The sequence below is a fragment of the Phoxinus phoxinus genome (assembly GCF_949152265.1).
Source record: "Phoxinus phoxinus genome assembly, contig: scaffold_97, whole genome shotgun sequence".
In the NCBI taxonomy this organism is placed as follows: domain Eukaryota; kingdom Metazoa; phylum Chordata; class Actinopteri; order Cypriniformes; family Leuciscidae; genus Phoxinus; species Phoxinus phoxinus.
The window spans coordinates 1-12,364 of NW_027639369.1; the positions used below are offsets into that span (position 1 = coordinate 1).

Here is a 12,364-nt window from a genome sequence, read left to right on the forward strand (position 1 = left end):
TTTATCTTCATTTACTAATGTACATTTCTTAATTTCTTTTTTCTTTTGTACAAAAGCAATGCATTCCGAAATACTTGGGAAAATGGACTGTTGAGTACCCATAACAGTGGAGGCTGTCTGACTCTAACAACTGTGGTGTTTTGGTCTGTACAGTAAGTTAAATAAATGCTTTTATTTTTATATTTTTTGTGTATTACATCTACATTACTTCAACAACTGTTTATTGCATTAGATGGCAGAAATGGAGGTGAGGGACAAATTGTTATGGTGGTGAGGAAGTACGAACCCAATCGCAGACAGTAGTCAGGGCAACACGATTTATTAAACAAATAACGGGGAAAACAAAACCCACGAGGGGGCAAAACATAGACAGGACAATGGAGACTAACTAGACTGTGACAGATAACTACAAGAAAAACAAACAACTAATACAGGCAATGGCGCAACAGGACAACAGCTCTTCACAAGATACTCACAGACTGACAAGGATTAACAATGAACCGACACAGGACAGCAAACACAAGGGGATTAAATAGGGAGACTAATGATAACAAAACAGGTGACACAGGTGAAGCAATAATGACAAAACGAGGAAACAAGGAGGGCGTGGCTAGATGACGAGACAACACAAGCACATGGCCCAACAAGGCCATGTGTTTGCACATAAAACATGGGTCTGTCATGATCCTGCCTCAAGACTTAAAGAAAGACAAGGACTAGATGGCAGAATCATGACAGAACCCCCACCTTAAGGAGCGGCTACCAGATGCTCCTCAAGGAGACATCAAACACGGGACATGACAGACTGAGACAAAGACACAAACCAACTAAACATGACAAATAACAGTAAGGGCAGACACGAAAACACAACGACAGGGTTGGGGTGCAACAATAAAAATAACAAACACTGGAGGGGGGGCGGAGGAACAAGAGAGTTCATAGGGGAATGTCCAGGGTGGGTGGGTGGGACTGTGGTCTTGGGTTTACGGGGTGAGGGTTGAGGGCGAGGAATCCGAGCAGACTTGGACGGGGAGACACGTGGAACAGTCTTGGGGGAAACAGACTGGGACGGGGTGACACATAGAACAGTCTTGGGGGAAACAGACTGGGGTTGAGTGCAGACAGGGCTGACCGGGGAAACACAAGGCGACTTGATAGGAGTCTTGATAGGGACAACAGGGGGCGACGATACGGGACGAATCTTGATGGGGGAAACAGTAGGAGATGAAGCAGGACTCAAGACAGGGGATTTAGTAGGTGGCTGGGCAGTGGAGAGAGGCAATGCAGCAGCAGGCTGCGGAGCTGGAACCGGGTCATAGAACTCTGCAGACGAATCAGAACCAGCGCTCCTCACATCAGACTCGAAAGATGCGCTTCTCATGTCTGATTCAGGATTCGCGTTCTCTGCAGCCGACTCAGGAACAGCAATCCGAGCAGCCGACTCAGGAACAGCAATCCGAGCAGCCGACTCAGGAACAGCAATCCGAGCAGCCGACTCAGGAACAGCAATCCGAGCAGCCGACTCAGGAACAGCAATCCGAGCAGCCGACTCAGGAACAGCAATCCGAGCAGCCGACTCAGGAACAGCAATCCGAGCAGCCGACTCAGGAACAGCAATCCGAGCAGCCGACTCAGGAACAGCAATCCGAGCAGCCGACTCAGGAACAGCAATCCGAGCAGCCGACTCAGGAACAGCAATCCGAGCAGCCGACTCAGGAACAGCAATCCGAGCAGCCGACTCAGGAACAGCAATCCGAGCAGCCGACTCAGGAACAGCAATCCGAGCAGCCGACTCAGGAACAGCAATCCGAGCAGCCGACTCAGGAACAGCAATCCGAGCAGCCGACTCAGGAACAGCAATCCGAGCAGCCGACTCAGGAACAGCAATCCGAGCAGCCGACTCAGGAACAGCAATCCGAGCAGCCGACTCAGGAACAGCAATCCGAGCAGCCGACTCAGGAACAGCAATCCGAGCAGCCGACTCAGGAACAGACCTCTCTGCAGCTCTAGGCACGGGGTCTGGGGACAAGACAGGCTTGACAGGGACTTCTAGGATCTTGACGAGACGTGACAAATAATCAGACAGGGTCTTGGCAGCAATGACGACAGGCATCTCCTGACTAGCTGAAACCGACTGTAACACTGCTTTAGCAGCAGAATCGGCCGCGGCTCTCTCTTCAGCTCTCACGACTGCAGACTCATGAGCAACCCTCTCTGCTGCCGGCACTGGAACAGCGTTGACTGAAGCGGGCTCTGGAACAGCGTTGACTGAAGCGGGCTCTGGAACAGCGTTGACTGAAGCGGGCTCTGGAACAGCGTTGACTGAAGCGGGCTCTGGAACAGACAGAGATGGAGGACAGAAAGCTCCCTTCTTCCTCCTCTTTCTCCTTGGCCGCGGAGCAGAGACCAAAACCGGGCTTGTGACCAGTAGGGGAAGCTCAGCAGGGACCGTAACTGGTGCTGGGAGGACAGACTCTGGCAGGGTTGACTCCGTCGCTGAAGACTCCGAAACAGACTCCCACGAGATCCGTCTCCCTCGCTTGCCGCGGAGACTTACAGGGGCGGATGACGCTTTAGGAGTCGAAGTGGGGCACCCTTGTTCCTCCTGCGTAACAACGCCTAAGATGCGACTCTCCTGGATCACAGGCAGACGGGCAGAGGGTGGAGATCCCAAGGAAGTAGTGTGTTGATCCTCCTGGGAGAAATGATCCCAGAGTCGGGCATAGTTCCTCAGGATCCACTCACCCTCGGACGGGATCGGACAGTTGACCCTCTCTCTGTCGGTGGGAGCCGGCAACCACCATTGTTCTGGTTGTAGCCGGAGCCGGGAGGACATGCTGTCTGCTGGGTTCCTTTTTGGTCGGTTCATTCTGTTATGGTGGTGAGGAAGTACGAACCCAATCGCAGACAGTAGTCAGGGCAACACGATTTATTAAACAAATAACGGGGAAAACAAAACCCACGAGGGGGCAAAACATAGACAGGACAATGGAGACTAACTAGACTGTGACAGATAACTACAAGAAAAACAAACAACTAATACAGGCAATGGCGCAATGGCGCAATGGCGCAATGGCGCAATGGCGCAATGGCGCAATGGCGCAATGGCGCAATGGCGCAACAGGACAACAGCTCTTCACAAGATACTCACAGACTGACAAGGATTAACAATGAACCGACACAGGACAGCAAACACAAGGGGATTAAATAGGAAGACTAATGATAACAAAACAGGTGACACAGGTGAAGCAATAATGACAAAACGAGGAAACAAGGAGGCCGTGGCTAGATGACGAGACAACACAAGCACATGGCCCAACAAGGCCATGTGTTTGCACATAAAACATGGGTCTGTCATGATCCTGCCTCAAGACTTAAAGAAAGACAAGGACTAGATGGCAGAATCATGACACAAATGGACCTCTATGAAAAACGAGGTGATACAGGGAGAAGATCTGTGGTATCTGAGAAGATATCATGCATCATCAATGGCCACATATGCTGTTCAGCATATGACGTATACAAGGTATGTGTAAAATGTGTGTCCTCGTTCATATAAACCAACTTATAAGTTTAATAATTCAAGTAAATCGATGTTTTTTAAAATATAGGACAGTTGAGGAGGTGGGGAAAAAGAGAATTTGTTCTATTGCCAGTGACACTGAAATCCAGGTACATATAAGAATTTATGAAATATAAAATGTCTAGATATTGTTTGCTATACTAAATATTTTTTTTCAGGACTTGTTCCAAGGAATTGTAAAAGGCTCACTGAAACCCACGTGGAACAAATGGTGGCAAACGAAGACTGGTAAAATGGCAAAACCAAAGAGTTTTCATCCAGCCTTGTCAGCACATGTTGAGGAACTTCTGGGACACATTGACAACATTGTGTTTACGAAAAAGAAGGATGAAAAGCTTGAACATTTTGACCTTATAATGTGTGAACTGATTCCTGAGGTATGCATTTTATGGGATCGTTTTGGTACAAATATGTATGTCTGATTTTTATATTTTTGGGTGAACTAACTCGTTAAACTAACTTAAGTAATTACTTTGTAAAAATCTTTTGTTGTTCAGGTCAGCCTTATAATACTGAGACGAACGGAAGGTTTCAGTCACTTTTGGGCTGAGATATCTTATCTTGTGGAGTGTGTCATTAAAATGGCCTAATGTCACAACATCCGCCAGTCCAGCCTCCTCGTCCACCAAGTCATGACCCCATCATCATCACCTTTGAGTTTGCCCATCTCAGTAAAAACAGTGAGTGACGTACATCGCATAGTAGACTTTGCGTGTGTACAAATTAACGTGCTAATGCATTTTTGTATGTTTTTGCAGAGTTCCTCAGCTCCTCGTCCACCAAATGACGACAGGGTTCAGCGAGCTAACTCCGCCTGCTGCGCTGCACCTTTGAGTTTGCCCATCTGTGTAAAAACAGTGAGTGAGGTACATCACACAGTAGACTTTGCGTGTGTACAAATTAACGTGTCACAGCATTTTTGTATGTTTTTGCAGAGTTCCTCAGCCTGTCCAGCCTCCTCGTCCACCAAATGACGACAGGGTTCAGCGAGCTAACTCCGCCTGCTGCGCTGCACCTTTGAGTTTGCCCATCTCAGTCACAAGCTCACGACCCATCATGCCAAGGGGACATGGTGCCTCGACACATCTCAACTGCATCATCTAGGCCTTAGGATGGTTCCACAAAGAATTGACTGCACATACAACATGAGTTACTTCAAACTACAGATTTTAATTTACATACAGCAAAAGACACTGCATCTATTTGTCTCTCATTAGTCAATCCAGGATAAACCTTTCTCTCAAAATCTTTAACCATACAGTTCATTAAATTGAACACAGCTAACTCAACATAAAATTTGTTTAAATCTTCACACTGTATAGCCAGAGGACTATCACAAATGTATTTAGGAAATTAAAGACACACTACAGTATGTCTGTTTAAAGCTTCTCTGTATTGTTGTGTATTTTAAAAAGTCTATAAATTTATAAATGTCAAAAAATGATGTGCATGTTGCTTGTAGTTTTGTGTTAATAAAAATGAAATCTAATAAATCTCATAATTCAGTTGTAGTGTATTATATTGTGTAATTTAATCAAAATGCTATTTTTATATGAGTTTTGGTTCTGGTTGTATTACATTGAATGGTATTGTATTGTATGATGTTCTGTTTTAACAATTAATTATGACATAAATCATATGAATTAGTACACAAATGACATGCTTGTAATTAAAAATATATATTATGCCTTATTGCTTAATAACAAGTAACTTAATGTCTCAAAACATACCTAAAAATGCTATTTCTTTCTTTAATCAGGATAAAAATATTATATGAAGAAAGGGGTTTGATTGATTACTTATTTGATTGATTAATATTTATACTAAGTAGGCTACACACAAAACATAGCTAGCATTCTGTCATTTAGGGTTAAACTGTTAATAAGAAAATAGTAATAAATACAAATTTATTAAAAAACGACAAAACGTTTATCGGATAGATGTATGCTCTATGCCGCGCTACTATACGCTAACTAAAAAAAAACACTAAGAACGAGAAATGCTTAAATTCACAATATATAGCTTCGGGTATATACTATTATATGACACATATAAGTTAAAATACATTAATGACTCGTTATAACGTAGGTCAAACGACTTCTTTAATTATGTGATTTTGTATGATTTGTAACCAGGCACTAAAGCGATTACCCATAAAACGTGCTTTGAACCAATCGGATTGCTTGGGTCCTTAGCCCGGACTCAACACTTCATCCGGACCCAACACTTCACCACACCGGTCTCCCCCCATATTATCTATAAAACGTGATCAGAATTTATAATGATATTGCATATCTATATATATAGACAAACTAAACAATCAAATTACACTTCAAATACATTTCTGAATGTGATGTTTTGTCATTCATAAATGTTTTGTCATTTTAGGTAGTTTTTTTGTCATGCTGATGTAAGTTCAAGTGTTAGTTTTTTAAATAAGTCTGGTTCAGTTTTTTTTTTTTTTTTTTTTTTTTTTTTGTCTGGTTCAGTTTTTTGATGCTATATATAAACAGGAGTGTATGTCATGATTGACAGCTGGTCTGAGCGAAGTAGTCACTGGGGCACCAAGTTAGTTTTTTTCGGGATTTTAGGGAGGAGATGGGAGCTTTGATTTTTTTTTGTACATTTCCATAACTGTTTATTTCACCCCAAAATAATGAGTTGCTCGCACCAACGAACTGATCCCTTTGACCACTTTTTGCGCTTGAATATTTAAATTAGCAAGGCTTTTAAAACTTTTGTGACGATGCAGCACTGATATGCTACTGGCCAACTGGCGTTTGACACTTTTTTCTTATATACTCGCCAATGTCGCCAATTAATTTAAGGTCTTGATAGGAGGCTTGTTTGAGATGCGCCTTGCCTCGCCTGAATTGTATGCGAGAGTAGGCGGCTGCAGTGAGGGGAGGAGTGAAAAAAGTGCAGGCAAGCCGGACAGTTTTCTCTTCTCGCAGTGGATCTGACACCTGTGAGATCAAAGATGGATATCGCGGGATTCACGGGATTCACGCTCGTGCACAGTGTTGCTAATAAACTGGATGTAATTTAAGTTCTGTTGCTTAAATATGAAAATAAATATAATGAACAAGACACCCAAATCACTTGTTAGGCTATATAATCCCATTCCAAATACGTGTTTATCAATCTTTTTTTTTTCTTTAATACATGTGTTTATATATATATATATATATATATATATTAATTATATAATCACATAATCCATATAGAGATCGCACTGTCAGAGAGTTTGGGAATATTCACAGATCATTTATACACATAAAACATGATATCAGAGTTTTAATATCAAACATTTTAAAAGAGAACATTACATCATGGTTGTTTAAACCAATGAGCATCAACCTGTGTCGTCAGCAAGTCGTTTCCCATCATGCTTTTGATCAGCGCAGTCGGTGGAGAGCAACTGCGCGCAACTGCAGAATCCGACAGGTGTGCCTTGCGCTCGCGAGAGATTTTTTACATACGTCAGCATGACATCAGAGCCAGGCGGAACGCAGTCGGACACATTTCTAACCGGCATGCATCTCGCGGTGATCACCGGTGATCGGTTCTGCGCAGATTTTGCTCATCTCAAACAAGCCTAGGGTGAAGTCAGCACGTGGGACATTAGCTAAAACGGGACAAGCTTTTTGGTGTCATGCCGTCATTGACCGCACCCTTTGACTTCCATAGTATTTTTTTTAACCTTACCGTTTGACTTCCATAGTATTTTTTTTAACCTTTTTTTTCTTTGTTTAAACAGTTGTATTGAATTTTTTAATTAATTTTCTCTTAAAAAAAAAAAAAACTGGTGGATTCCACTGCATTTAATGATCCAAACAAAGATGCTAAACACATACAGCATGAGCCGTTTTTAATATATATATATATATATATATATATATATATATATATATATATATATATATATATATATATATATATATATATATATATATTATTATTATTATTGTAGTTTCAATATTTAAAGCAAAAACAGAATGGTCTGACTTTAACTTTGTGTAATTATGCTACAAAGCGTACCTGCACATAACAAAAACTTGCGCTGAGGTAGGAGAAAAAGAAAATCCCGGAAAGTTAAATTTTAGAAAATGTCTTGTGATCTTCTCTTTAGATATTTTTAAATAAATAAGAAATAGATTCAATATTTATTTTTGTTTTTGATTTTTTTGCGCCTGTCTTGAGCGTGTCCCATCTCCGGCCATGTGTTAACGAATTTTTCCACACAACAAATCAATGTTTTAGCATAAAGAACATTAGTTTTGCACTCTTAAAGATGATTTTATGCTACTATTTCTTAATCTGAATCACTCCCTGTCCATGTGTTCTATTCTAGACAATGATTGAAAATGAAATAACGTTAAATCACGTTCTATATTCCGCAAAGTCCGCTTTAGATAAAATCGTCTGGTCAATAAATACATTTAAATAAATGGCAGAAATAGCAAGAGTAGTACGTGATTCTGAATTCAACAATGGTCATTTCACATTTGATCAATGCGGCTTTAATTTTGACATTAGCCTAGACTGTGTTTGTAAACGTCATCATCCTGTGCCCGGACGAACTAAGCGCATGTGAGATCATTGGTTTTTTCCGCATTTGTCACATTAAAAGGTACCTCTCTAATCCGTTTGTGTATTAAACTGGACATACGATATTCATTTTCGTTTGTACTCGTATCCACAATGCAGGCAGTGAAGTTCGGACGCTGTGGCTTTCTAATTTACAAACTCTCGCAGGCAACACGCTGTTCATCTAGGTCGCAGCCTGGCAGGGGACAGACCGCGTCCTTTAGTGCGGGTCTACGCAGAATGACAACAGCTAGCTCACAGCCTGTTGTAATCCGCATCCCGAGACCCATGCAAGAACATATAGAGAACGTCAAACAGATGCAAAGCAAGAAGTTTGACAGGCTGCCAACAGTCAAGCCGGGCAGACTATTGATCAAGAGCAAGAACCCGCAGCTAAACCAGTCTGTAGGCTATACACTTGGAAAATTTGAACAACCTGTTCTGACATCAAAGGGATGGAAGAGTAACAAAACTTTAGGGGATTACTTCTCCATAAATAGCGTCCAGAGTGCTCCACCATTTATGCTCAAGGAGAAGGACAAGGGTAATGACACAGCTTCCACCACTACAAAGACATTTAATTGCTTTCACATTTGTCCAGAACTGGTCGAGACTTTACACAGTCAGAATATAATTCACCCTACCACAGTGCAGATGCAAACCATTCCCAAAATACTAAAAGGACGCAATATTCTCTGCGCTGCAGAGACAGGAAGTGGAAAAACACTTGCTTACCTCCTTCCCATCATCCACAGGCTGCAGGAGGAGCCGTTCACAGACTCTGAGAGAAACATTCGCGCTGTGATCGTTGTTCCATCACGGGAACTAGCAGAACAAGTGACATCTGTAGCTCGATCAATCAGCCAACGCTTTGGAATAGTGGTCAAAGTCGCAGGAGGTGGGAGAGGTGTGGGAAACATCAAAGCGGCGTTCACTCATGGTCAGCCGGATGTTTTAGTGACCACACCTGGCGCTCTGCTAAAGGCTCTCCAGAAGCGGTTCATCAGCTTGAGCCAACTAAACTTCTTAGTCATCGATGAAGCCGATACTATGTTTGACGTCAGTTTTGCGGGCTTGCTTGAGGATATTTTTTCGCATACCCAGGTGGCATCCAGACTCTCAGAGACAGTTGGGCTTGATCATAAAGCTCAGCTGGTTGTGGTGGGAGCCACGTTTCCAGGTGGTGTAGGAGAGGTCCTCAGCAAGGTGACTGACCTGGCCAGCATGGTGACCGTTAAAAGCCGAATGCTACATCATCTCATGCCACATGTAAAGCAGATGTTTCTCAGGATCAAAGGTGCAGATAAGATTCTAGAGCTTCATCAAGCTTTGAAGAAGGCTGAACTGGAGGATAAAGGCGTTCTGGTGTTCTGTAACTCGGCTTCCACTGTCAACTGGCTGGGCTATTCGCTGGAGGAGATGGGTGTTCGTCATTTAAGGCTCCAGGGAGAGATGCCTGCAACCATGAGAGAGGGCATTTTCAGGAACTTTCAAAGAGGGAGTGTTGATGTTCTAATATGCACTGACATTGCTTCAAGAGGTTTGGACACACAAAGGGTTGGACTTATTGTCAATTATGACTTCCCAGAGACCCACACAGATTACATCCACCGGGCAGGGCGCGTGGGTAGAGCAGGTGGCTCCGGCGGAGGGGAGGTGCTGAGCTTTGTTACTCACCTGTGGGATGTGGAACGTGTGCAGAGAATAGAGACAGCAGCCAGGAGGAGAACATCTTTACCAGGGATGGAGTCAGAAATTCAGAAACCTAGCAATACAACTGATGTTAAAGAAATGGAAAAAAAACAAATAGGTGGTTAAAGTGTGATCTACAAATCAGCCTCATTAAAAATGTCAAATGTTTATTGTATATTTGTTGTTTGAACCTTTAAAATAAACATGTTAAAAGGACGTCTTGTCCTAAAGCTTCTGTTCACATTTGTATTAGACATCTTAACTTACTTTCTACTTTATACATGACTTAGGCTACTTTCTTTTGTACACAAAAGATCAAAAAAAGGTTTTTATTTATTAATTTTACCCCCATTGACTTTCATTTTCTGAAAAAAAAAAAAAGCAGAAAAAAATCTTCACAATAATATTGTCTTATGTGTTCTGGCCAAGAAAGAACACCATATAGGTTTGGTATGATTTAGTTCTTTGTGTATTTGTTGTTTTCAACCTTTACTAAACATTTAAGACCATTTTGTCCTAAACTGTTCACATTTGTATTAGACATCTTAAGGACTAGTTCACCCCAAAATCAAAATTCTGTCATCATTAAATCATGTCTGAATCATCATACCTTAGTAAGTGATTCCTAGGAAGAACACCAGAACGCCTTTATTCTTCAGTTTAGCCTTAAATTGGAACTGTTAAAAGATGTTTAATATATTTTTGTTTTAATATATTTTTATATATTTTTGAATGTGTACAGTATGAATGTATTCCACACATACTACATTTGTCATGTTGTTATTGTGATGTGACCTACAGTGTCAGTTGCATCTCTTGACTCGCTTCACTGCTATTCATGGTGCCATTCACTGTAATTCCTCTCCTGTGGCCTCATGGGATAGTGTAAAGTGTCCATCAGATGCTCACTTCAGAATCTCGCAGAAGTATAGGTCATCTGAAGTTTTCTATGGGTACTGTAAATTCAGACATACTCTTTCCACATACTATATAGGGATGTATGCATTTTGGATGCAGCCTTACCCTCATGTTATTCCAAACCTTTGTTTTTTTTAAATGAAAATCTGTTAGGTTCAGTGTAATTTTGGATCCCATTGACTTTCATTTTATGCACGAACAATCTGTGATTTGCAGAAGAAAGAAAATCATAATTAAATATTTATTTGTGTATTTGTTGTATTGAGCCTTAATAACTCTAAACATTCATGAACATTTTGGCCTAAAGCTTGTTTACATTTAGACTGAATGTTTTGAAAATATTTGCAGTGAACTCTCACTGTTATATTATGTGAGGTATTTGACACTGAACAATAAATTGTACAACAAACAGATAATTTAAGGAAGCTGTAAAGTGGTGCTAAGGTAAAAACGCATTTAAATAGCAAGGTTGTCAGTTTTCCTGTTTTATTGGTTGATGTTGGTTTATTTGCATTGTTATTTCAGTGCTGCTAACGCTGCATCATTCTTTTGCCTAATGGGAATAAATGTGATAGAGAGGTCTGAAAGTGAGGCTTCATGCTTCACTACCAACTGTTTATCACGGCACAACAGGAGGGTTGCCATGAGATAAATTTGAACTTTGCAGCAGTGTTATTGAGAAGAGGGTCTTTCATAACATTGATTAGAGAAGACGTAAGCAGGGAGCTGTGAAGAAAAAGCAACCTGGCCAAGCCGAACTCCTCTCTTATGAAGTAAATGTACATTTTCTTGTTTTTTCAAGTCCATTTTTGTGATATTCTTACTTTAATATATGAAAGACAGACAAACCATAATACAAATGCCCTTGATATGCATTTGTGTCTGCTTTTTTCACATTAGAGATATTTGGTGTAAAATGTATAGAGAATGAGGTTGCTGCTGTTAATGACCCAAATTATGTTCCAGGCACAAGAAAAAATGACCATGCTTTATTTCAAGTCTAAATTTACATTTGTTGATTCAAGTTTATTTCAAGAAAACTTTATATAGAAGGCATTGGAAATTCAGGTTGCTAGCAATGCTAAGATGTTTGATAACTTTTGTCTAAAAATAATTTGACTCAATTTTAGTGACTGAACAAAAGTATAGAATTACTGATGAAATAATGATCACTGTGTGATAGTGATACAGCACTCAAAGATAAATTTAGCAGCATCTAGGCCTAATCTAATTATGATTTGAAAAAAAAGTGATGTGCTTGTGAAGTGAAGTGAAGTGAAAGACACTGACAATGTCTGAAAGGTTTAACTTTGTTATTAATGATTTGTCCGAGCATTATTTAGCATCACCAGATTCTGGATATTTTCACTGGCTACTCACCTGGGAGTTCTCCCAGTGTAAAAAAAATGTTTTATCATGCACTGCCAAACCTATACTGACACTATGTGAAATGCAGCACTGTTTATAAATGTATTCAAATGTACAAACTCATAAATAAAGAAAATAACAGAAAGTCTGTACTTTGACCAGACATCCAAAGTTACGTGAACTGTGCAAAAAAAATTAAATAAAAGTGTCATT

The 12,364-nt window shown here is 40.9% G+C and overlaps 2 protein-coding genes across 4 annotated transcripts; both read left to right on the top strand.

The window, feature by feature from the left end:
- Nucleotides 1–3,316: 3,316 nt before the first annotated feature.
- LOC306994291 (uncharacterized protein) lies at nt 3,317–5,087 on the top strand. Its single transcript, XM_079639902.1, has 6 exons — nt 3,317–3,526; nt 3,612–3,672; nt 3,742–3,960; nt 4,081–4,263; nt 4,342–4,440; nt 4,519–5,087. The coding sequence occupies exons 1-4, from the start codon at nt 3,426–3,428 to the stop codon at nt 4,171–4,173; spliced, it is 474 nt and encodes a 157-aa protein (XP_079496028.1). The 5' UTR covers nt 3,317–3,425; the 3' UTR covers nt 4,174–4,263; nt 4,342–4,440; nt 4,519–5,087.
- A 2,971-nt stretch (nt 5,088–8,058) lies between these two features.
- On the top strand, nt 8,059–11,242 carry ddx28 (DEAD (Asp-Glu-Ala-Asp) box polypeptide 28). 3 transcript variants are annotated; one of them, XM_079639905.1, is made up of 2 exons: nt 8,059–8,176; nt 8,294–11,242. In XM_079639905.1, exon 2 carries the CDS (start codon nt 8,414–8,416, stop codon nt 9,989–9,991), a length of 1,578 nt encoding a protein of 525 aa, XP_079496031.1. In that variant the 5' UTR covers nt 8,059–8,176; nt 8,294–8,413; the 3' UTR covers nt 9,992–11,242. The 3 variants fall into 3 exon arrangements, with proteins under 3 accessions (XP_079496031.1, XP_079496030.1, XP_079496032.1); XM_079639906.1 differs by having other exon boundaries at nt 8,121–8,216; XM_079639904.1 differs by having other exon boundaries at nt 8,109–11,242.
- The last annotated feature ends 1,122 nt before the right edge of the window (nt 11,243–12,364 follow it).